The 24676-nt window shown below is 45.9% G+C and overlaps 1 protein-coding gene across 1 annotated transcript; it reads right to left on the reverse strand.

The window, feature by feature from the left end:
• Positions 1-244: 244 nt before the first annotated feature.
• LOC123426857 (probable protein phosphatase 2C 40) lies at positions 245-5143 on the reverse strand. The gene is made up of 9 exons (XM_045110756.1): positions 4641-5143; positions 4383-4554; positions 4012-4162; positions 3858-3921; positions 3254-3361; positions 2584-2709; positions 2231-2478; positions 923-1125; positions 245-837 (listed from the first exon to the last, which is right to left on the reverse strand). Exons 1-9 carry the CDS (start codon positions 4866-4868, stop codon positions 803-805), a joined length of 1335 nt encoding a protein of 444 aa, XP_044966691.1. The 5' UTR covers positions 4869-5143; the 3' UTR covers positions 245-802.
• Between the last annotated feature and the right edge of the window lie 19533 nt (positions 5144-24676).

Genomic DNA, 24676 nt, shown 5'->3' on the forward strand with positions numbered 1-24676 from the left:
AGTAAATTAAATAGGGGCTTATGTTGGATTGGCACGGTATAAATCCAAATAGGATTAAGAAAGAGGTAATTTGTGTCTAAATAATTAGACAACGAGGAATACTAATAATCTTCTCCTATCCTACTTTTTTATCCAGGCAAAGAAGCCATGCTTTATCCTCTTGCCCATAACGTCAAATCTAGAGACACTGAAAACCATACATCTTGCCAGCCGCAAGAGTGAGCCGTCACAGGGTACAAAGAAATGGTGAACATGCCTTGTTTACTCACAGCTAATCCTTAGGTGTTAATTACAGTATTGAATCATGCAAGATACGGCATGATTCCGATAGGGGACGGGCCAGGTGACCTTAATTCAGATCTGCCCAAAATGAAATTCAGGATCTCACAGCTAATCCTACTTGACAAATACAACGTCGCGGCTATGTGTCACGCTTCTATACGATGGATAATTTACATGGTGGCTGACCTTAGAAGAGATTAGCCGTTCTTGGTTAACACGCCTTCGTCCTGTTTATGCGCAGCCACTGAGAGAAAACCCACTCAGCATGCTGGTATCCACAGGCAATTAATTCCCTTGCTCCATAGCATTACAAGACGAGGAGTAGCTTTTGCCTTCAAAACAGGTCCCTCCCTCCCTCACTCACTCACTCACTGTTAATCCAGCTCTTCATCTTAGATCCTAACTCCATGATAATACATCTAACAGATCAACCATTGCAAGAATGCCAAGTGTCAGCTATGCATCGGTCTTTCGGAATATTGTTAGATGGTTGCTTCAAGATGACTCTTGCCCTTGGCCACTATTCGCTTGACCCGCTGTTTCTTGAGGAGGAATCTGCAGGTATAGCAAGATTTATTCCAAGTGTGGCTTTCAAGCTGACAAATAGTAGTAGCTCACAAGAGGGTGGAAGATATAATACCGCGTGAGGGCCGCTTTCCCTCCATTGCTTCTTTCTTTTCCTGGCAGCTGTGACAAAGGAACGGACCATCCCAGGGACACACCTTTCCTGGCTTTGACGAACCCTCGTGTATTGATATCCCCTGACCAGACTCTAACTCTACTTGACAAATTGCACAAACAAAGAGCTTGAACATATTTCGGATTGGATACTCAGAGTCTAGCCTGCATCCAACAGAAAAATGGCAAGAATTAATACCACAGGGATTAAAACTTTCACAAAAGAGCAAAGACAATTATAATTGTAGAAGCGAGAAAAAAATAGGTACAACAACAACAACAACAACAACAACAAAGCCTTTCAGTCCATGCTAGAGTCGAAAACCCATAAGATCTCGAAACCAAGTCATGGTTCTGGCACATGGATAGCTAGCTTCCACGCAAGCCTGCCCTGCCCATGCTTGAGAGAAAAATAGGAAAAGGCAAAGATTTTTTTCTGAAGATGTGGCAGTGAGGTTGCAGACCCGTGGCATCCATGTGGGCCGTAAGGCAACTGTGAAACCACTTGAGGTGAAACTGAAGTGTTTCAATAGTTCAAGGTAGTATTTTAAATGGTTTTAAAGTTCAGTGTTGAAAAGTGAACTTTCACCATAAGTTTAGGATTGGACTGATGTTTGTGTCAAGTTCTGGATGAACACTATGGTGGGGGAGTTTGGGTTGTTCCGTTGTTGTCAATCAATAATGGAACCCGACCAGGCGTGTGGCAAAAAATGGTGTTTTCATGAGATATGACAATCGTTGCCAATCAAACATCGAATCATATTTTTTGACAAAATGATCTTGAAGGACTCAATCCAATATTTAGCAATCCTACAAAAGAAGTATAGCGCCTACAATAAGAATTGTCGAAGGAAGACTTGTTGCCTGGTTGAAAAAAATGATATGCTAGCCAAACGTACCAAATTAAACACAAATGTAACATGTAACATGTGGTAGCCCAATCAGCACCAACCTGACTTCAGTCTAAAGGGCTATGCCCTGTTTGGTTGGATATTAAGATGTTATATATTAGAAAACCCATACCCAATGCTCAATCAAAATGATAATTTTCTATTAGATGTATGTCATCGACCGTTGCCACAGAATCTAACAGAACCTGTGTTATACATATAGAATTTCAGCCTGCAGAGTAAGGTCTCTTCATTTGAATACAACGTGTAACGCAGGTAACATCTTCAGCTCAAATGGCATATCGCAAATTACTAAAAAGCTAAAGCACTGCTATTAGTTTAGCACCAGTAGCGAAGAAGTGTTTCAAAAGGGAACATACCATCTTAGCAGAGATGGGCACCCATCCTCAAAGACTTCCTCCACCAAGTCGGGCTCAGAAGTACGTTCCGTGTCAGCGTGAGATAATGTGTCTGATGTTTTTTTTCTGATGAATATATTTTTCAGAAGACTAAAGCCATTCCGTGCCTTCTTTCGAGAATGTATAGTCGATTTCGGTTTTTCTGGCGGTATTATGTCGATAACAATACAAGTTGTATCATCCCTTAATCCTTTTGAATCCACTGCTTCCTGCACAAGATCAACAGTAAAAAACATTGCTTCTAATACACAAGACACAATGCAAACTGAGGATTCCGGGTTGTATGCCAAGAAGTGAGTGTTAAGTGGCTGTACTTTGACAATTTGATCTGCTGCAGCCTCTGGAGCAAGCCCTCGTGCGCAACTAAAAGCCATTTCTGCAGTCAAGGCGTCCCAAACACCGTCACTTGAAATAATAAGACGACCTCCAGCACTAGATAGCTGCAACAAAACATTAGAAGACATTAGTATTTTGAAAATATGGTAAACAAATCTCCAAAAAACACTTTATTACAAGAATGCAGATTTTTCACACATGGGTGCGGACAAACCTTTTTGCAAAAATGCACCTTGTATTTTTCAAAAATAATATGGATTTTGTGTAGATGTGTCACATGATATAACATGTGCGCGTGCAAAACATCGTCCAAAAATATGACTATTCGTGAGCCACACAAAAAAATCTGTACTACTATAACTCTTGCTATGTTTGCAAATGTATCGTGTTCTTTTCATACAATCACCAAAAAAAACGAATTCTTGCACCATTTTGGGCATATGATAGCAACTATGATTTTTTTACAGCTTGTGTTTTTGCATAAAAAGAACATTTCACAAAGTAACAAGAGAAAAGGATGACAAAGAAAGCGAGAATATTTCAGACAGTAGAATTTCTGGTGTTTGCATCTGCTATCATTGTTATTGTGCAAGTTTTGAATTTGGTTTTCTACAGAAGAGATGTGAAGAAAACTCTAGGACATTGTACCTTGATTTGCTTCACAAAAGGAACAGGAATGATAAATTCACCAACATCCTGATCACCAATTGATCTTGATAGGCATAAACCACCTGGCCAACATCTAAGGGGACCAATCTGGGTGGACAATGAAGGAAAGAAGGGTCAAGCTAAAGGTGTGAATCAGACCTACAAACACAGTTAAGGTTCGGGGAAGCATGTGAAGATATATATACAATATATTAATCATGATAACGTGCAAGTGCAAAGTTTTGAGATGAACCGTCCAACGGTGAACACTCAACAGCATGAGTAGGCACTCGTTAAAATTCCATAGGCACACAAAATATGGAAAGTGTGTTCTAAACCAAAATAGTACTTCTAAGCAATTTGATTCATCAGTCCCCACAGATTCAAATTACGAAGAAACAGTCAAAGAATTAGTAAGGATGAAATTGAAGTAAACAGCAAGCCCTGGTCAACAAATGAAAATTATACGCTCAGCAACACTTCCCTAGCTACAACTTTTTTCAAAGTTGTTCAATATAAAGATTGAACGATAGAAAGTTCCTTGGCTGCCAAGATGCAAAATAGAGGGGAAACTTGAGCAGAAGCAAAAGATGAAGAGCAAAACCTCAGCTCCACCAACAATATTTAGTCTGCCAACTTCACCTCCACATTCTGTTACACGTCCAACTCTACAAATGGAAACCAAAAAGTGATTACCAGCCATGTATATTGATGATGAGAGCAACGGAAATAATGCTTTTGTGATAAAACAGCCTTACTCCTCTCCGCTGGCATCAAAGCGATGGTCAGCCGACATATAGTAAATCGAACCCTCCGCTTCAAGGACACATCGAGAATCGCCGACTGATGCTGCAGTCACAACGGAGCCGTCGATTATGACGAGCGTCACCGTTGTCCCCGAAGAGTGCGCTGAACACAGGATTGGACAAACAAGCCGGCTCAGCACTGGTGCTGTACTGGTGTACCACGAGACCATGCCCATGCACAATACTATGAATTGATGACCCGGCTACGGCCGGGCATAGAGCTGTTTGTACTTCTAGATATGGAAGTAGTAATTGGTAGTAGTACTGGGAATGGAGGGTCTTAATAATTAGGTCCATGTATGGTATGGAGCAGGGAATTTGACCTCTTGTCTGGAAATCCTTGTCGGTCTTGACGAAGCCGGCGACGAGCGCCCTGGGCAGCGCGGCGAGCCACTCGTCCCTGGTGAGGTGTGCGGGGACGCAGCCGAGCACATTGGCGAGGAGCCTCTCCTTGGCGTAGACCGCGGCGGCGGCCCCGTTGTGGCCGTCGAACATCTGCAGCCGGAGCGAACCTTGTCAGAGCAGATCGCTGGCCGGGCGGGATGAATGAAGAGGTAGAATGCAGCGGGGGGATTACGTACGGCGAATGCGGAGAAGGATGCGCCCGGGTGGCGCTCGCAGCTCTGCTTGAGCAGTGCGTAGTCCTCGCCCTTCCTGGCCCGCGCGGCCTGCCCCGCCGCGACCCCGGGCCGCTCGCCCCCCGCCGCGTCGGCCCGCTCCGCCGACGCCTCGCGCAGCAGCAGGTCGCCGAGCGCCATGCTCCCGTGGCGCCGCCTCGGCGTCCTCGCCTCCGCTGCCTCCACCGCCATCGTCGCTCAGATCCCGGCCGCGGATCCGGCGGGCATGGCAGGCAGGCTGGCTGGGCGAGAGCACGCGCGCTGGCAGGCAGGAGGGTTGGCCTGGCGGTGGTGGTGTGGTCGGATGGGAAGCGGCCCCAAACCTTTCCGCTGCCTTTTTTGCCTGGGCGCGCGACGCGAGCTGTTGCTTTGCGGGATCGGCGAGGGGTGGAGGGGCCCGGCACTCACATGGGGGGCGCCGCTCCGGGAGAGAGAGAGGGGGGAAGACGACGCGCAAATCCAGCCCGCTCCCACGCGCGCCGTCCCCGGCCGGACAAATTTATTGCGCGGCACCAATCAAAACGCCCTGCGTTGCGTTTTTAACGGACGCGCCGCGGCACAAAGGCGGGCCCGGTCTGGGTCTGGGTCTGGGTCTCGGCGTGGCAGCGCTGCCAGGTCTCTCTCTCTCTCTCTCGTCTCGCGTTATCACACGACGAGGTCGCGCTCTTTTTTTCTTTGTGTGTGTGTGTGGAGAAAAGGCGTCGTCTACCCCAATCTTACAAGTCCCGTGAGTATTTACAAAACGAGTTTGGATGGTAACGAAGATTCTATTTCGATGCATGGTTGCGTCGACATAGAAGGGGAAGACGACATGGAAAAGTAGCAACAGGTGGCTGGTTTGCTACCCATCTGGTTCCCTTGTCCGTTTGGATCCGCGCAGCCGAAAATCACGGTACGCCGACCTATCTCTGAGGCCAACTCTAACTGTTCGATGATGGTCTTTTCTGTAGCAAGCGTATGACAAGGTAAAATGGTCTTTCCTGCAGCAAGCATTACGTATGAAAGGGTTTGATGATGTGTGGAGAAGACACGTTCAATCTTTCGTACAAAATGGAAGTGTTGGAATTAAGGTCGATGATGATGTTGGACATTACTTCCAAACTCATAAAGGGTTGCGGCAGGGGGATCCAATGTCCACTATCTTTTTAACATAGTTGCACATATGTTGGCAATTATGATTGAGAGAGCAAAGCACGAAGGCTTGGTAGGCGAACTTGTCCCACATCTCATTGAGGATGCTGTATCCATTTTACAGTACGTTGACGACACTATTTTGCTCATGGAACATGATGTTGCAAAAGCCAGGAATATGAAATTGATCATTTGCTTGTTTGAACGGCTTTCTGGGTTGAAGATCAACTTCCACAAGAGCGAACTGTTCTGCTTTGGTAAAGCCAAAGAAGAGCGGGATACGTATCAAAAGTTGTTCGGGTGTGCGTCGGGTAGCTTACCGTTTAGTTATCCAGACATACCAATTCATCATTGGAAGTTAACAATCAAGGATTGGAAGTGTATTAAAGAAAGATTTGAGAAAAAAACTGAGTTGCTGGAAAGGCAAGTTATTGTCTTACGGGGTAGCTAATCCTCATTAATTCGGTCCTCACCAGCATGCCAATGTTCCTTCTCTCCTTTTTTATGATATCTATTGGGTACAAAAAAGATTGGATTTCTACAGATTTCGTTTCTTTTGGCAAAGTGATAAAGTCAAAAAAGAAAATACAGATTGTCTCGGTTGGATATTGTTTGTAGACCGAAAGAACAAGGCGGTCTTGGGATCGAGAATTTGGAGGTCAACAAAATTTGCTTGCATAGCAAATGGTTATACAGACTATCCGTTGAATCTAGGCATGTGGATACAAATTCTAAGGAATAAGTATTTACATGCCAAAACCTTGGCTCAAGCCACTTTAAAGCCTAACGACTCACCCTTCTGGAAGGGTCTGATGAGAACGAAGGCGACGTTCTTTCAAAGAGTTAAATTTATCGTCGGGAATGGAGAGACTACGAGGTTTTGGAAAGATATATGATTGGGGGAGACGCCATTAGCCATGCAATACCCTTCTCTATATAATACAGTACAACATAAGGAAGCATATGTTGCCACTGTTATTCAGTCTGTTCCTCTCAATATTCAATACCGAAGGAGTTTGACAGGGGATCGTTGGATTGCTTGGATTGATCTACTCGGGAGGCTAATGCAAGTCTCACTATCAGACGAGGATGATAAACTTCATTGGAAGTTATCGAAAAGTGGCATCTTCTCGGTCAAAACGATGTACTTAGACCTCATTGATATTGGATTAATTCCTAACTCCATTCATATCTGGAAGATTAAGGTGCCTTTAAGAATCAAAATTTTCATGTGGTTTGTTCACAAGGAAGTGATTCTAACTAAAGATAATTTGACAAAGCGCAATTGGGCGGGTAACAAAAGATGTAGCTTCTGTAATCAGCCCGAGACTATCAAACACCTCTTTCTCGTTTGCCCGATGGAAAAACTGTTGTGGACTTCGATTCGTATAGCCTTTAATATCAAGCCTCCAACTAGTACTCAGTCCTTGTTTGGGTCGTGGCTGGGCGGAGCTGATATCTGTTCGTCGAGACAGATTCGCATAGGAGTTTGTGCATTATTATGGGATATATGGAACTGCAGGAATGACATTGTTTTTAATAGAAAATATCATACCATTTTTTTGCAGTTTTTGCACAAGGCAACATCTTCAATCCGTATATGGTCGTTACTCACTCCTGTGGAGAACAAGGGATACTTTGGCTACTGGATCTATCCGATAGGAGATGGTAGCTCGGGATATATTCAACCGGTTTGGATGACGGTCCAATAGTAGAATAGCTAGATAGGTTCTAGTACTATTTTGCACCCGTTGTCGCTCTTTATTTCGTCTTTTCGCAGCTTCCTTGAAAGCTTGTATTGGACATTTATTTTTTTACTTCAGATTTTAATAAAGGTGGCCGTATGCATCACTCTGATGCCGAGGCCGGAGGTCAGACTCCTTTTCTAAAAAAAAACTGCTCGATCCATGTCTCATCACCCATCCAGTCGACCGTCTTCGTCGCCGTGGACGACCACGTTCACCTCAGGTCCACCAGTCGTGGGTTTCACATGACGATGGGCGCACTCCTCGATGACCTCCTCATGCACCTCCTCCGTGACGGCCATCTCGAGCTCCGGGATGGCGACGTTGCTGATCGCGAAGAGGGGCAATTGGGTCTCAAGGGCCACCCACTGGCATTCGTCGTGGGTAACCACGGAGTCTTCCATGACCCGCCTCATGAGCTCGGCCTCCTCCTATTCAATCATGGGAGGTGGTGGCGGCGGCAAGAGGGACAAAGATGGGGTCGACGTGAGGCCGCGCACACGCGTGCGCTTGCCCCGCCTTGGGCGGGTTGAGAGCACGCGCGTCGTGGGCGCCCTTCGCGAGCTCAGAGGACGACCAGGAAAAAGGGATTGTCATCGGAGGTCATGCTCATCACGTAGTCAAGTATCCCACGACGACGATTCTATGACGTACTCGGGGTCGTAGAGTAGATCCTGTGGCAGGCGGACGCATCGCCGGTTGTTGATCTCCTCGCGGAGGGCGTGATCGCCCACCGGGATTGGTGGGATGGGCACCCTGTCCACGGAGAGATGCTAGTTGTTGGGAAGGTGGGTATCGCTCCATGATAATGGTGTCGCCATCTCCCAATAGCGGCAACAGATGTCCGCCGTTATATGGCCTAGTGCAGTGCGGTGTCCCTGGCAACGATATGGCGAATGCGGGCAACACAGAGTTGGAGGAGCGGCGGCAGCCGGAGGACGAGCCAAACTCATGGTCGTGCTTCCCCTTGCCAAGAAAATGCCACTGCCCCATGGACGCCAACGAGAGTAAGAGGAAGGGCGTCGGGTAGGGTTTTGCTCGTGTTGGGGCTCGAGGAGGCAGGAGGGCTTGGAAGTGGAAGCGATGGACTAGCCGGTCCATGACTTACACGTTAAGAAGGACGGCGACTGAAGCACCTAGGGGGATGACAAGCGGGCTCGCTCGTGCACACGGAGTTATTTTGGATGGTGAAAGGTAGGTGGCCACCGCCACACGGATTGGAGCTCAGGGCCACCTTAATTCAAATGATTTGCATAGGATTTTGAAGGATTAAAATCCATGGGAATGTTTTCTACATTGATCATTTGATTCGTAGGATTGAATCCTATAGAATTTTTTTATAAGGATTCATCTTTAATGCATTTCATAGAAATTTTAGCACCCACTTTGGCCTTTTGGAAGAAATCATTTGTTTCTCTAGTGATACAATTAAACCAACTCAAGCTCTATAGAAATTCAATGCACGTGTCATTTCAATCCTAAGAGCCTCTCTAGAAGATCCTACAAACCGGGTCGTTTGCTATAATAACCTTCGATTTGCAGGGCCATCATGTATCCCCGGCCCAAGTTGCCGAGCAGATCCTTCAAATCGCGTCGTCCCAAATTTTCTTTTTGCGGCATCCTGCATCTGCAAGCCCATTTCCTTTATATGTACATGTTTTCGTCTGGTTTTAGCGGACCCCCTTTCCTTTGGTGAGAGGAAAATTCCAGTCCGAACCGCTTTTCTCGCGGTCGACGCCATGGCTTTCCAAGCTCGACTTCGGCTAAATCTCACTATTGCCGCCACACGACGCCGTCGCCACACGTCGTCATCCTCGCCCGCGAGCTGCCGCACACCGCCACCGTCGTCCGCCTCCGCCCGTGAGTTGTTGCTGCTGTCACCACCGTGATCTAGCTAGCTAGCTGCGTCGCGAGCGAGCAAGCAAGCTAGCAACCGCATGAGCGAGCGAGCTAGCTAGCTGTTGTCATCGCCGTGAGGTAGGTGATGCCTGTTTGTCGCGTCTGTACTCGTGGTCCTCGCCTTGCTCCACGATGGCGTCGTCACCGACAAGACGTTTTTAACGAGGACCCACTTGTAATTTAATGGACGTTTTTAGGTGGTTTATGCAATTTTACCGGAACAATAAAATATTTTACGAGATCTATTCTGCTGGAATAAAAGTCATACCATAAAACGTTTTTACGGTATCCCTTAAAGTGATTTTTGCGAGATAGGGTATACGGGATCTACTAGAGATGCTTTATTTTTTATATTTATGCATTTTTGCGATCCTACAAATCAAAGAGACGCTTAGAGCAATTCCAACTACGCGATCCAAATGGTCGAGCGGTTTGTTTGCTTTTTGTTTGTCTCGATCAGCGTGTCGCTTCCTTTTTACAAATGGGTCGGCCGTGCGCCGACTGGAGGACCCAAATCTTGTCCTCACGGCCGACCGGCGTCCATTTTTGGTCACATATTATTTTTGTTTGGGATTTGCACGTTATTTATATTTCATCAAACACATTCCAATACATATATTGTTTTTACCAATTCTTCGCAAAAAAAACAAAAATCATAATTAGACATTTTAAAAGATGTCCAACTTTCATAACTGCTCCTACTAGTTGGACTAAGATCTTCTCTATGCTTTCATTGTTGATCTGCGGATTCTTGAGCTTAACAACGTCTTTCTTCTTCGATTCTGAAAAATTAGTCGTTGCTTCCCCTTTGGTCTCTTTTTTACTCTCATCTTGAGCTTCAATTCTAGCTAAAAGTGCACAAACATCTAGCAAATTTCACGAGATCAATAGATCGATGTATTCTTCTTCCAAATACCAAAAGTTGCATCCGGCCTACCCACAAAATTGAGCAAATAAGCTACCGAAATTGCATGGAATCAAAGAGCAAAAGGTCGCACGAAAATCATACCCCGTCATTTTTGCACTTGACGAACACCCAACCGGAATGTTACGGTGTCCAAGAAACGCGTCGGACAACCTGCGGCGGCAGTCGTCGCACTTTATGAATGGTAATGGTGAGCCGACAAGCCTTTGGGCCAGCGCCAAGCAAGGTTGAGGGTCGGTCGTGGCTTTGCCGGTGGACCGACGACGATACAAATACGAGCAGCTAGAGGCGGATTGAGCGCATGCATGCGACACCGAGGCATTGTCCAGACTGGGTGGACGGTACCTGATCAATCTATGACAAGCGCGGTCGAACGCCGACCTGATTCGTCAAATCCCACCGGCGGGATGCGCCAAATCTTATCACCACCATCGCAGATCTACCACACGGTATTTCGCACCGGCACGAAGGAGGCACCCCGTCGGTGGATGTGCTGCTGGATGGAGGTGCGAGGGGACAGAATAGCAAGGTGGCCGGGAAAATGGGCGCCGGCCTAGGGTTTGTGCACTTGCCGGCGACGGGTGGGGGGAATAGGATAAAAAGGGCGAGACTGTGTCGTCGACGGTCGGGCCCAGGAAAGGAGCACGTGGACGAGGCGCGTGTCCGCTTCGTGTCCGCACCGACGGAAATGCGGCCGAATTTTAGGTGTTAAATGGGTCACACGCGAACAAAATGCGAACGCGCATCCATTTGAATCGGCGCATTGGATCGTGTTTTCTGTCCGCGATGACCAAAACAGACGTGCACGGACGAAATGGATCACCTCGTTGGAGTTCTTCTTAGAGCATCCACAATCGAATTCTTCATATCCATCTCAAACGCGAGACCAGGTCGCCCGGTCAGTGAATAGTCACAAAAACGCGACCCAACCGGACCTTTCATATCCGTCTCAAACGTTCGAACTGACGGACACCTTTATATCCACCTCAAATATAAGGATGATACGAGGGATCGCGAACGCGTCCCGACACGTCCGGTAAGTCTTTCACATTGGATGTGACCTCACCCGGTCCACATTTTCTCTTTCTTTATTCATTCTTTTTTCTCTCTCTTCTTTCATCAATCACGCGTAAGTGATGGGACATATGACAAAAAATATGATAAAAACTATTGCACGGATTAAAAAGTAAGAGTTTAAAATAGACATGCCCGGTTACTGACCAGACGCATCAGGAGACGTATAAATGATCATATTTGCTAAGTCCGAGTGTAGATTTTTTTTTTTTTTTTTTTTTTTCCGCTTGCAAGCAAGAGATGGCTAGGCGCGTTGGCCTAGAGCGGATGTAATCAAAGGAGAGCTTTCCCTTTCGGGTTTTCGCCTTTCTTTGTAAGTTAATATGTTCACATGGATGGATGCAACCAAGGAAGTTGGTTGGTTGGTTGCCCTGCTTGGCATCGCAGGCAGCTGTGCAGCTCCTTCGGGCCTTGTTGGCCATTTTCTTGTTCCACCGTCCGCAAGCTGTTTCTTGCGACGACTTCGGTTCCATCGTTCTCTGTTCTAGGCTGGATGGTGATTGGGGCCGTGAATTGTGGAGGGCCGGCCGCTGACTGGCATGCACGGCGGAGAACGGTTCTTTGGCTCGCCGGCCGTGGCTCTTGGTCGTCGGATGGGTCATGGATCATGTGGATGTGATCACGCATTCACACAGGTCATGTCGAGGCTTATTCTAGTCCTGAACTATATCGTCGGAAATTAACGTCTTGTTTGAGAATGCAGCAATCCGCATTGTTAGTTTGAACGCTCGGGCAAAGGGTTGTACTATTCTAGTACTGTGGTCAGCTGTGACGAGGTCCGCTTCCAAGGTTCGGTGACGTTGACAAGTCCGGTTTCTGAGTTCCGACGTACCAATCCGACGTACCAACCTGGTTTAGGGTGGATCACCGAGCATGAGAAAAAAGGGGAGCTCATTTTTTATCACTTTAGTGCGGTGCTGATAAAAGGGGAGCCGAGGTCCCTCGATCTAAACTGGGACGAACTCATGCCCTCTTAGAGCTGGATGACCCAATCACCGAAGAGGAGGTGAAAGCAACGATCGTGATGGCTTCATCGGTATGTTCTTTAGAAAATGTTGGCAGATAATAAAGGGGGATATGGTGCGATGATCCGATTCTTTGACGATCTTCACGGTGCCAATCTGCATTGGTTAAACTCAGCCAACGGTAGTTCTTCTGTCAAAGGACAATACGGAAGGGATTTCTGGCTACACGCCAATCAACCTCATCCAAGGCATCGCAAAGATAATTACGAAAATCCTTGCAAACAGATTACGCCATCACATGAATGACCTTGTATCCAATGCACAAAGCGCCTTCATCAAGAGAAGGAGCATTCATGACAACTTCATGTATGTCAAAAACCTCGCTCGTAGACTGCACAAGAGCAAAACACCATCACTCCTATTCAAATTGGACATTCGTAAAGCCTTCGATTCGGTCAAATGGGAATACATCATTTACCTTCTTCAGAAGCGTGGCTTCCCCGTCAAGTTCAAAAACTGGATCACGACCCTGCTTTGCACCTCTTCTTCCAGGTTCCTCCTTAATAGGGTGTCGAGGCCTCCGATAAAGCATGGTTGTGGTCTTCGCCAAGGAGACCATGTTTCTCCGCTGCTGTTTGTCCTAGACATTGATCCGCTCCAGCAGCTTCTAAACAACGCCACCTCAAAGGGCCTCCTACACAAGATTCGTGGTCGTGGTGCCACAGTACGCACCTCTCTCTATGCGGATGACGCGGCGGTCTTCTTGGCTCCCATCAAGAGTGATGTTGATCGTCTAGCGCATATTCTACACTGCTTTGGCGAGGTCACGGGCCTCACAACCAACTTCTAGAAGAGCTCTGTCATACCAATTATATGTGGCCACACAAATCTAAGGACTGTCCTTCACAACTTGCCGGCCAAAAGGTCCTCCTTTCCAATGAGATATTTGGGTCTGCACCTCTCAGTGTGGAAGCTGGAAAAAATACACTTTCAATTCTTGGAGGACAAGGTCGCGGCTAAGCTCACCCCCTGGGATGGTGGTAACATCACAACCATTGGATGCTACACCCTCATCAAATCAGTTCTTTCCTCACATGTCCTTTATTACATTACGCCTCTTGTGGTACCCCCAAGCATCCTCCGTAGCACCGACAAACTTCAGAGAGCTTTCCTTTGGCCAGGCTCAGACAAAACAATGGAAGTGAAATGCAAGGTCAACTGGGACATGGTGTGCAGGCCATTCGACCATGGAGGCCTTATAGTTCTCAACACAGACAAGTTTGCACGAGCTTTACGTCTTCGATGGCCTTGGTTCGAATGGAAAGAACCCTCATTTCTAGTGGTTGATGACGGAAGCGGTTCGGGGATCTCCAGCGTCCATGGGACTTCATTTCCCACACGAACAACCGACCTGGATGATTCCTATCTCGCACGGCTACTATCTTCGGTGCCTAGGTTCCGGTGTTGTCGTCACTATGCTCCTCTCCAAACGCGCAATCTGGCCAAGACAATAGCGAGGGACAAGAGAGTGAGTACTTTGAATGTACTCGAAAATATCATGAAAATAGACATAAATTAGCAGGTGATTAATATGCACTTAAAATAATTGTATTCCGTCGGTCATAAGTTAACTTCATAAATGCAAGTAAATTGGTAATTTATCCATACTGAGAACTAAACGAGCAAGCAATGAATGAAAATTAAATGGAACATCGCGCGGTAATCCTCTGGAAAATTTCCAAGAACATGAAATAGTCTGATCGGGTGTCTGAAGCGATGCCTCGAAAGGATAAAGATATAAAGCATGCCTAAGTCGGGCGTCTGAGCGACACCGCATAAAGGGCTTATATGATATAATAAAATGCGGGCCACAGTCGGGCGTATGAGCGACACCACATAAATGGCTTATATGAAATAATAAAATGTGTGCTAAAGTCGGGCATCTGAGTGACACTACATAAAGGGCTTATATGAAATAATAAAATGCATGCCAAACTCGGACGTCTGAGTGATGCCACAAAAAGGGCTTACATAAAATAATAACAATGAATATTCAGGAGGTAGAACCATCCCAGGGATATTCAACATTCATATACCATAAAGGGATAGTCCATGGTAAAATAATAAATATGATCATCCACCACATTTCACGATTATTCTCATGGTTAAATTAATTTTTCCTCCAAAGACCGACACTAAGACCGACACTTGACCTATCCCAGACTGTAGTCCTTAACCATGGACACGACTATCTGAATAGATAAAAAACTCTGCATAGGGTGTACTCCTTACCCACGAGTAACGAATTTCTTTAGTCAACCAAAGATGTCAACTAATTCCGATTACAGTCTTTGAGTTGAAAACACACCTGACCTGGACACACCAGTTCAACTTCCCGATGCCTGGAATCACCCACGACACTCATTAAGTTAAGACTCTAAGTGGGAATATTAAATTCTACACTTGGATATGATCATAATATTTATAACGCGCGCAAACAGGGGTGCTACCCCTTTCAGTCCAACCGAAACCCCCATGCCCCCGGACCAAGTAACATGCGTGTGACGGGCCATTGGTATCTTTCACTATGGCCTCTCTTTATGGTGTGTGTGCCAAGAAAGGGGTTGACGACTTATTGAACCATACCCTACTTGCACCAGGGACAAGTGGTAGTACGAAACAAGTATGGGAGTTTACTGGAACAAGACTCGGTGTACGGTCGACTTAGGAGGCTTATGTATTCCGTGCATAGTTAGCACACTGGTTTTTCTTCACAAATATTAGATAAAGTCACTCCTTCATGCCCCACCATGCCTCCACGGATCATCCCCGTCATAATGGGATACTCATCCCATGGTCGTGTCTGCCCGAGACTCAATCCTCCTTCGGATTCCATCCGGTGAGCATCGGTAGGTGTGGCATGAATAGAGGACTTCTGTCACAGACATTTTATGTGCAACAGGAATGAAGTTTTCACCACTAACAAATTGCATGAAATATCATCAGATAACGATGCTCACTTCAACACATAATCATGCAAATCGTGCACCACCACAACAATCACTCGACCAAATCATATCGGTGTTCAAGATGCTTGCCTTGAGCATGCAGAAGGGTAGGGTGCACTCCAATTTTTTAAAAGTTTAATCTTTCCTCAATTTCCTACTTTTGAAAATATCCGAATCAACACAAAATTCAAAATAGTACTAAAATTTTGTTTGCAAAATTTTCAAATAAATAATAAAATAAACTAGAGGAAATTTGAAGGAGGTGGGAAAAACAATCAAATCAATCCTAGTTGTAGTTTAAAAGATAGAGCTGGTCAAAGTCCAGTCAACTTTCTGATTTTAAGAATAAACGGAAAAAGAAAACATTTCGATCGGAATACGCTTTCAACAGAAAGGGGGCGTACTCTGAAGGTTACAACTCCACTTATGTCAGCGCGCACCTATGTGGGGTCGCTGACAATGGGCCCTCCTGGCCCACTAGTCAGGTCTGACCCGTCTCCCTCTCTCCTCTCGTGCGATAGAACCGGAGGGAGCTCCGACGATCAACGTCGGCGAACGGGGGCGCCTCTCAGAATTCTGAGAGCAGGAATGGGTTGCGGAGGTCGCGACGATTCCATGAAGGTGCACCGCGGATGATGGGGTGACCAGAGCTGCCGACGATGAGCTCTGCGTCTGGCACAGGCATCCGCCAAGCTGGGGCTATCTCCCTTGGATTGCCTTAGGCTAAATGTACGGGAGAAAAAATGTAGGAGGGGACTCAGGATTGACGAAGAGGGTGAACCGCGAGGGTTGAAGCTTTGGCAAGCTCGGATTTAACTGTACAAGAGCGGCGAGCGTTTTGTCCGAAGATGGAGAAGACGACCTCCTCCGGTCAATCTGCTGCTAGGGGAGTTAGCTATGGCTAGGCTCAGGTTGTTGTCGAGCGCAAGGGAAGGGGGGTCAGGGGCGCTATTTATAGCAGGGGAAGTCGGTTCCCACGGCGGACGAGGATAAGCACGACGGCTGTATGCTACTATCGTCAGAGGCGGCGTGGCGAGGCTTGGCTGGCGACACGGCTTGCAGATGAGCTGGGCACTGCTCCAGGGGTTGAGCTGGTGCGCGCGGGGGGGGGGGGGGGGGGGGTGGCTCGGGCGATGCTGCCATGGCAGAGGCCGGTTGCGGTCGTCGGCTAGCCACCAAGGGAGGCTCTGGTGGTGGCGCTGCGAGGTGCCAGAGGGTCGGGTGGCTCTGGCGATCGGGAGGGGACGGGGCCATGGCTCTATGAGCAAGCAAGGGCCAAGGGGCAGGGGTAGGTGGATGTGGTGAATCGATTGCTTTGGCATGCAATATGCATGCTCTGGGCGTGCTCTGGGCACACACGACATGTGCTCGACAAAATGCAAGCACCCTCAAAGGGGCTCCAATGCCTAGGAAACTAAACAGGGCTAGGGTAGAGGGCAAGGGAGGGCTGCTAGACATACTGGTTTGGTCATAGGGGCAAGTTGCAAATGCAATCTCAAAGCTATGCCAATTCTCGCCATGCACCTAAGGTGCTTGACAAAATGCCAAGGGCATCTAGAGGGTTAAGATGGTGGCCAAAATTTCCAGATTGGGGTCTCTTTAGGTGTTGGTCATGAGGTCAAGTTAGTTTTGGAAAAACAAAAAGTTGTTAGTGCAAGTGTTGGAGAAAAACTTTTCTAGACAAAAACTATAGGGCATTATTGCATGGGCTAAAAATATTCCAATGGCTCTTATATCTTGGACTTAAAGGTTTGGCGGGGCCTACTACAAGCATGAAAAATCTAACGGGGCTTGGGGCAAGATGAAACAGGGTTGTAGCACAAATCACCAAACTGGACCAGAACAAAAAAGAAGGTGTTGTGCTCAAAATCTACAAAAGTCCAAGAAGGGTATTTGCACAAAAGTGATCTACATGCATCACTTAACATCCCCAATTTTTGCAGAATTTTTAAAAGAATTTATAAAGGGGTTGTAGTGAAATGGAGGCCTTTTAAATAATAAAACTACCACTTAAAAGAATTAATATTTGGCAAAATGTTTCTACTGAAGCTACCAAATGATATGAAGTGTTTTTAAGCAAGCTTTCAAGTTCCTCAAAGGTTTTCAAAAGCCGGAGGGGAAGAATGTGAGACTATAAGGAAAAAAAGGCGGTTCTCACATCACCAAAAAAATCCAGAAATTAAATATTTAATTGCTTTGCACAGATTTAAATTAATAAAATCATGGAGAAATTTTTGGGGTGTTACAAACTCTACCCCCCTTAAGAAAAATCTCGTCCTCGAGATTTGTCAAGGTGGTTGTGGTAATTTTTACTCCTACCACGCTCTAGTGATAATATGAAAACTAAATATTAAAATACACGGTGAGACATGGTTATAAAAAACGGTGATAACTGGTGCAACTGTGGTGTGATACTCGTGCTACAAATAAATTCTATGGTTGGGCAATTGCGACGTTGCTACTTAGGCTATGACAATTGTAATTTTTCAGGTTTCCCATACGAAACGAAGTCCAATTGACGTGAAACTTTTTAGAGAATTTTTCTAGACCAGAAGAAGACCGGGGAGTATGGAACTATGGAAGAAGGCTGGACGCCACACGAGGGCCCCACAAAGCCAACAGTGCATGCCCTGGGGGGGCGCCTTGATGGCTTATGCCCCCCTCGTGCCCCTCCTGACTCCGTTCTGTGACCTATAAATCATCATATACTCCAAAAACCCTAGAGGCAGTCGTGAAACACTTTTTACGCCGTCGCCAGTCACTGTTCCGACGGGAAGCCATCTCGAGCTTCGTTCCGACACCCTGTCGGAGGGGGGATCGATCACGGAGGACCTCTTCATCAACCTTGATGTCCTCATGATGATGTGTGAGTAGTTTAGCACACACCTATGGGTCCATGGGAGTACCTAGATGGCAATCTCTCTCTCTTTTGATCTTCAATACAATGGTCATCGCATCTTCGCTTTGATCCACATGATGTAATTGTTGGAAATATGCGCTAGAGGCAAGAATAAAATAGTTATTATTATATTTCCTTGTTCAAGATAATCGTTTATTATCCATGGTAGAATTGTATTGAATGGTAACTCAATTACATGTGTGGATATATAGACAACACACTCGCCCTAGTAAGCCTCTATTGAACTAGCTCGTTGATCAAAGATAGTCAAGGTTTCCTGGCCATAGACAAGAGTTGTCACTTGATAATGGGATCACGTCAGTAGGAGAATGATGTGATGGACAAGACCCAAACTATGAACGTAGCACTGTTTTCTGCATGCCAAGTATATGTTCCTATGACCATGAGATCATGTAACCCACTAACACCCGAGGAATACCTTGTGTCTATCAAACGTCGCAACATAATTGGGTGACTATAAAGGTACTCTACAGGTATTTCCAAAGGTGTGTGTTGAGTTGCCATGGATCAAGACTGGGATTTGTCACTCCATGTGATGGAGAGGTATCTCCGGTCCCACTCGGTAATACAACATCACAACAAGCCTTGCAAGCAATGTGACTAAAGATTTAGTCACGGGACTTTGTATTACAGAACGAGTAAAGAGACTTGCCAGTAATGAGATTGAACTAGGTATGGAGATACCGACGATCAAATCTCGGGCAAGTAACATATCGAAGGACAAAGGGAATAATATATAGGATTAATTGAATCCTTGACAAAGAGGTTCAACCGATAAAGATCTTCGTAGAATATGTAGGAGCCAATATGGACATCCAGGTCCCGCTATTGGTTATTGACTGGAGAGTGTCTCGGTCATGTCTACATAGTCCTCGAACCTGCAGGGTCCACACACTCAGGTTCGGTGATGTTTCGGTATAGTTGAATTATGTATGTTGGTGACAGAATGTTGTTCGGAGTCCCGGATGAGATCCAACATCACGAGGAGTTCCGGAATGGTCCAGAGAAGAAGATGTTGGAAATATGCCCTAGAGGCAATAATAAATTAGTTATTATTATATTTCTTAGTTCATGATAATCGTTTATTATCCATGCTATAATTGTATTGATTGGAAACACAATACTTGTGTGGATACATAGACAAAACACTGTCCCTAGTAAACCTCTAGTTGACTAGCTCGTTGATCAAAGATGGTCAAGGTTTCCTGGCCATAGGCAAGTGTTGTCACTTGATAACGGGATCACATCATTAGGAGAATCATGTGATGGACTATACCCAAACTAATAGACGTAGCATGTTGATCGTGTCATTTTGTTGCTACTGTTTTCTGCGTGTCAAGTATTTGTTCCTATGACCATGAGATCATATAACTCACGGACACCGGAGGAATGCTTTGTGTGTATCAAACGTCGCAACGTAACTGTGTGACTATAAAGATGCTCTACAGGTATCTCCAAAGGTGTTCGTTGAGTTATTATGGATCGAGACTGAGATTTGTCACTCCGTGTGACGGAGAGGTATCTCGGGGCCCACTCGGTAATACAACATCACACACAAGCCTTGCAAGCAATGTGACTTAGTGTAAGTTACGGGATCTTGTATTACGGAACGAGTAAAGAGACTTGCCGGTAAACGAGATTGAAATAGGTATGCGGATACTGACGATCGAATCTCGGGCAAGTAACATACCGAAGGACAAAGGGAATGACATACGGGATTATACGAATCCTTGGCACTGAGGTTCAAACGATAAGATCTTCGTAGAATATGTAGGATCCAATATGGGCATCCAGGTCCCGCTATTGGATATTGACCGAGGAGTCTCTCGGGTCATGTCTACATAGTTCTCGAACCCGCAGGGTCTGCACACTTAAGGTTCGACGTTGTTTTATGCGTATTTGAGTTATATGGTTGGTTACCGAATGTTGTTCGGAGTCCCGGATGAGATCACGGACGTCACGAGGGTTTCCGGAATGGTCCGGAAACGAAGATTGATATATAGGATGACCTCATTTGATTACCGGAAGGTTTTCGGAGTAACCGGGAATGTACCGGGAATGACGAATGGGTTCCGGGAGTTCACCGGGGGGGGGGGGGGAAACCCACCCCGGGGAAGCCCATAGGCCTTGGGGGAGACACACCAGCCCTTAGTGGGCTGGTGGGATAGCCCACAAGTGCCCTATGCGCCAAGGAGAAGAAAATCAAGAGAGAAAGAAAAAAAAAGGAGGAGGTGGGAAGGAAGGGGGATTCCCTCCCACCAAACCTAGTCCAACTCGGTTTGGGGGGGGGGGGGAGAGTCCTCCCCCTTGGACTCGGCCGACCCCCTTGGGGCTCCTTGAGCCCCAAGGCAAGGCCCCCTCCCTCCCACCTATATATACGGAGGTTTTAGGGCTGATTTGGGACGACTTTTCCACGGCAGCCCGACCACATACCTCCACGGTTTTTCCTCTAGATCGCGTTTCTGCGGAGCTCGGGCGGAGCCCTGCTGAGACAAGGTCATCACCAACCTCCGAAGCGCCGTCATGCTGCCGGAGAACTCTTCTACCTCTCCGTCTCTCTTGCTGGATCAAGAAGGCCGAGATCATCATCGAGCTGTACGTGTGCTGAACGCGGAGGTGCCGTCCGTTCGGTACTAGATCGTGGGACTGATCGCGGGATTGTTCGCGGGGCGGATCGAGGGACGTGAGGACGTTCCACTACATCAACCGCGTTCTCTAACGCTTCTGCTGTACGGTCTACAAGGGTACGTAGATCACTCATCCCCTCTCGTAGATGGACATCACCATGATAGGTCTTCGTGCGCGTAGGAAATTTTTTGTTTCCCATGCGACGTTCCCCAACAGTGGCATCATGAGCTAGGTTCATGCGTAGATGTCTTCTCGAGTAGAACACAAAAGTTTTTGTGGGCGGTGATGTGCGTTTTGCTTCCCTCCTTAGTCTTTTCTTGATTCCGCGGTATTGTTGGATTGAAGCGGCTTGGACCGACATTACTCGTACGCTTACGAGAGACTGGTTTCATCGTTACGAGTAACCCCCTTTGCTCAAAGATGACTGGCAAGTGTCGGTTTCTCCAACTTTAGTTGAATCGGATTTGACTGAGGAGGTCCTTGGATGAGGTTAATAGCAACTCATATATCTCCGTTGTGGTGTTTGCGTAAGTAAGATGCGATCCTACTAGATACCCTTGGTCACCACGTAAAACATGCAACAACAAAATTAGAGGACGTCTAACTTGTTTTTGCAGGGTATGATTGTGATGTGATATGGCCAACGATGTGATGTGATATATTGTATGTATGATATGATCATGTTGTAATAGAAATATCGACTTGCACGTCGATGGTACGGCAACCGGCAGGAGCCATAGGGTTGTCTTTATACTAACGTTTGTGCTTGCAGATGCGTTTACTATTTTGCTAGGATGTAGCTTTAGTAGTAATAGCATTAGTAGCACGACAACCCCGATGGCAACACGTTGATGGATGATCATGGTGTGGCGCCGGTGACAAGAAGATCGTGCCGGTGTTTTGGTGATGGAGATCAAGAAGCACGTGATGATGGCCATATCATGTCACTTATGAATTGCATGTGATGTTAATCCTTTTATGCACCTTATTTTGCTTAGAACGACGGTAGCATTATGAGGTGATCTCTCACTAAAATTTCAAGACGAAATTGTGTTCTCCCCGACTGTGCACCGTTGCTACAGTTCGTCGTTTCGAGACACCACGTGATGATCGGGTGTGATAGACTCAACGTTCACATACAACGGGTGCAAAACAGTTGCGCACGCAGAACACTCGGGTTAAGCTTGACGAGCCTAGCATGTGCAGACATGGCCTCGGAACACATGAGACCGAAAGGTCGAGCATGAATCGTATAGTTGATATGATTAGCATAGAGATGCTTACCACTGAAACTATTCTCGACTCACGTGATGATCGGACTTGAGATAGTGGATTTGGATCATGTACCACTCAAATGACTAGAGAGATGTACTTTTTGAGTGGGAGTTCTTAAGTAATATGATTAATTGAACTAATTGTCATGAACATAGTCTAATGGTCTTTGCGAATTACGATGTAGCTTGCGCTATGGCTCTACTGTTTTTATATGTTCCTAGAGAAAATTTAGTTGAAAATTGATAGTAGCAAACTTTGCAGACTGAGTCTGTAAAACCGAGGATTGTCCTCGTTGCTACGCAGAAGGCTTATGTCCTTAATGCACCACTCGGTGTGCTGCACCTCGAGCGTCGTCTGTGGATGCTATGAACATCCGACATACACGTTTCTGATGACTACACGATAGTTCAGTGCAAAATACTTAATGGCTTAGAAGCAAGGTGCCGAAAACGTTGTAAAACGTCACGGAACATAAGTGATGTTCTAAAGAGATGAAATTGTGATTTCATGCTTGTGCCCTTGTTAAGAGGTACGAGACCTCCAACAAGATTCATTGTCCACAAAGTAAAGGAGAAAAGCTCAATCGTTGAGCGTGTGCTCGGATTGTCTGAGTACGACAATCACTTGAATCAAGTGGGAGTTAATCTTCCAGATGAGATAGTGATGGTTCTCCAAAGTCACTGCCACCAAGCTGTGAGAGCTTCGTGATGAACTATAACATATCAAGGATAGATACAATGATCCTTGAGCGATTCGCGATGTTTGACACTGCGAAAGTAGAAATCAAGAAGGAGCGTCAATAGTTGATGGTTTGTAAAACCACTAAGTTTCAAGAAAGGCAAGGGCTAGAAGGGATACTTCGTGAAACGGCAAAACAGTTGCTGAGCTAATGAAGAAACCCAAGATTAAACCCAAACCCAAGACTAAGTGCTTCTGTAATGAGGGGAACAGTCACTGAAGGGGAGCAACTCTAGATACTTGGTAGATAAGAAGGCTGGCGAAAGTCGAAAGAAGTGTATTTGATATACATGATGTTGATGTGTACTTTACTAGTACTCCTAGTAGCATGAGGGTATTGGATACCGGTTCGGTTGCTAAGTGATTAGTAACACGAAATGAAAGCTACGGCATAAACAGAGACTAGCTAAAGGCGAGGTGACGATACGTGTTGGAAGTGTTTCCAAGGTTGATATGATCAAACGTTGCACGCTCCCTCTACCATCGGGATTGGTGTTAAACCTAAATAATTGTTATTTGGTGCTTGCGTTAAGCATGAACATGATTGGATCGTGTTTATTGCAATACGATTATTCATTTAAAGAGAATAATGGTTACTCTATTTTCTTGAATATTCACCTTCAATGGTTTATTGAATCTCGATCGTAGTGTTACACATGTTCATGATATTGGTGCCAAAAGATACGAGTTAATGATGATAGTACCACTTACTTGTGGCACTGCCGCTTGAGTCATGTTAGTATAAATTGCATGAAGAGGCTCCATGCTGATGGATCTTTGTACTCACCTGATTTTGAATCACTAGTGACATGCAAATCATACCACATGAGCAAGGCCTTGTTTTCATTGCGATGAAATAAGATAGTAACTTGTTGGAAGTGATACATTTTGATGTATGCAGTCCAATGGGTGCTGAGGCACGTAGTGGATATCATTATGTTCTTACTTCACTGACGAATTGAGTAGATACAGGAGTATTTACTTAATGAATCACAAGTCTGAAATGTTGAAAAGTTCAATTCCGTTTCAGAGTGAAGTTCGTCGTAACAAGAGGATAAACTGTCTACGATATGATCATGGAAATGAATATCTGAGTTACGAGTTTTGGTACGCAGTTAAGACAATGTGGAAATTGTTTTGCAGTTCATGCCACCTGGAACATCATAGTGTGATGATGTGTCTGAACGTCATAGCCACACACTATTTGGTATGGTGCATACTATGATGTCTCTTATCGAATTACCACTATCGTTTATGGGTTATGCATTAGAGACAACCACACTCACTTTAAATAGGGCACCGCGTATTTCCGTTGAGATGACACAGTATAGACTGAGGTTTAGAGAAATCTAAACTGTCGTTTCTTGAAAGTTTGGGGCTTCGACACTTATGTGAAAAAGTTTCACTCTGATAAGCTCGAACCCAAAGCGGATAAATGCATCTTCATAGGATATCCAAAACAGTTGGGTACATCTCCTATCTCAGATCCGAAAGCAAAGTGTTTGTTTCTAGAAGCGGATCCTTTCTCGAGGAAAGGTTTCTCTCGAAAGAATTGAGTGGGAGGTTAGTGGAACTTGATGAGGTTATTGAACCATCACTTCAACCAGTGTGTAGCAGGGCGCAGGAAGTTGTTCCTGTGGCGCCTACACCAATTGAAGTGGAAGCTGATGATGGTGATCATCAAGCATCGGA

The sequence above is a fragment of the Hordeum vulgare genome, chromosome 2H, assembly GCF_904849725.1.
Source record: "Hordeum vulgare subsp. vulgare chromosome 2H, MorexV3_pseudomolecules_assembly, whole genome shotgun sequence".
In the NCBI taxonomy this organism is placed as follows: Eukaryota; Viridiplantae; Streptophyta; class Magnoliopsida; order Poales; family Poaceae; genus Hordeum; species Hordeum vulgare.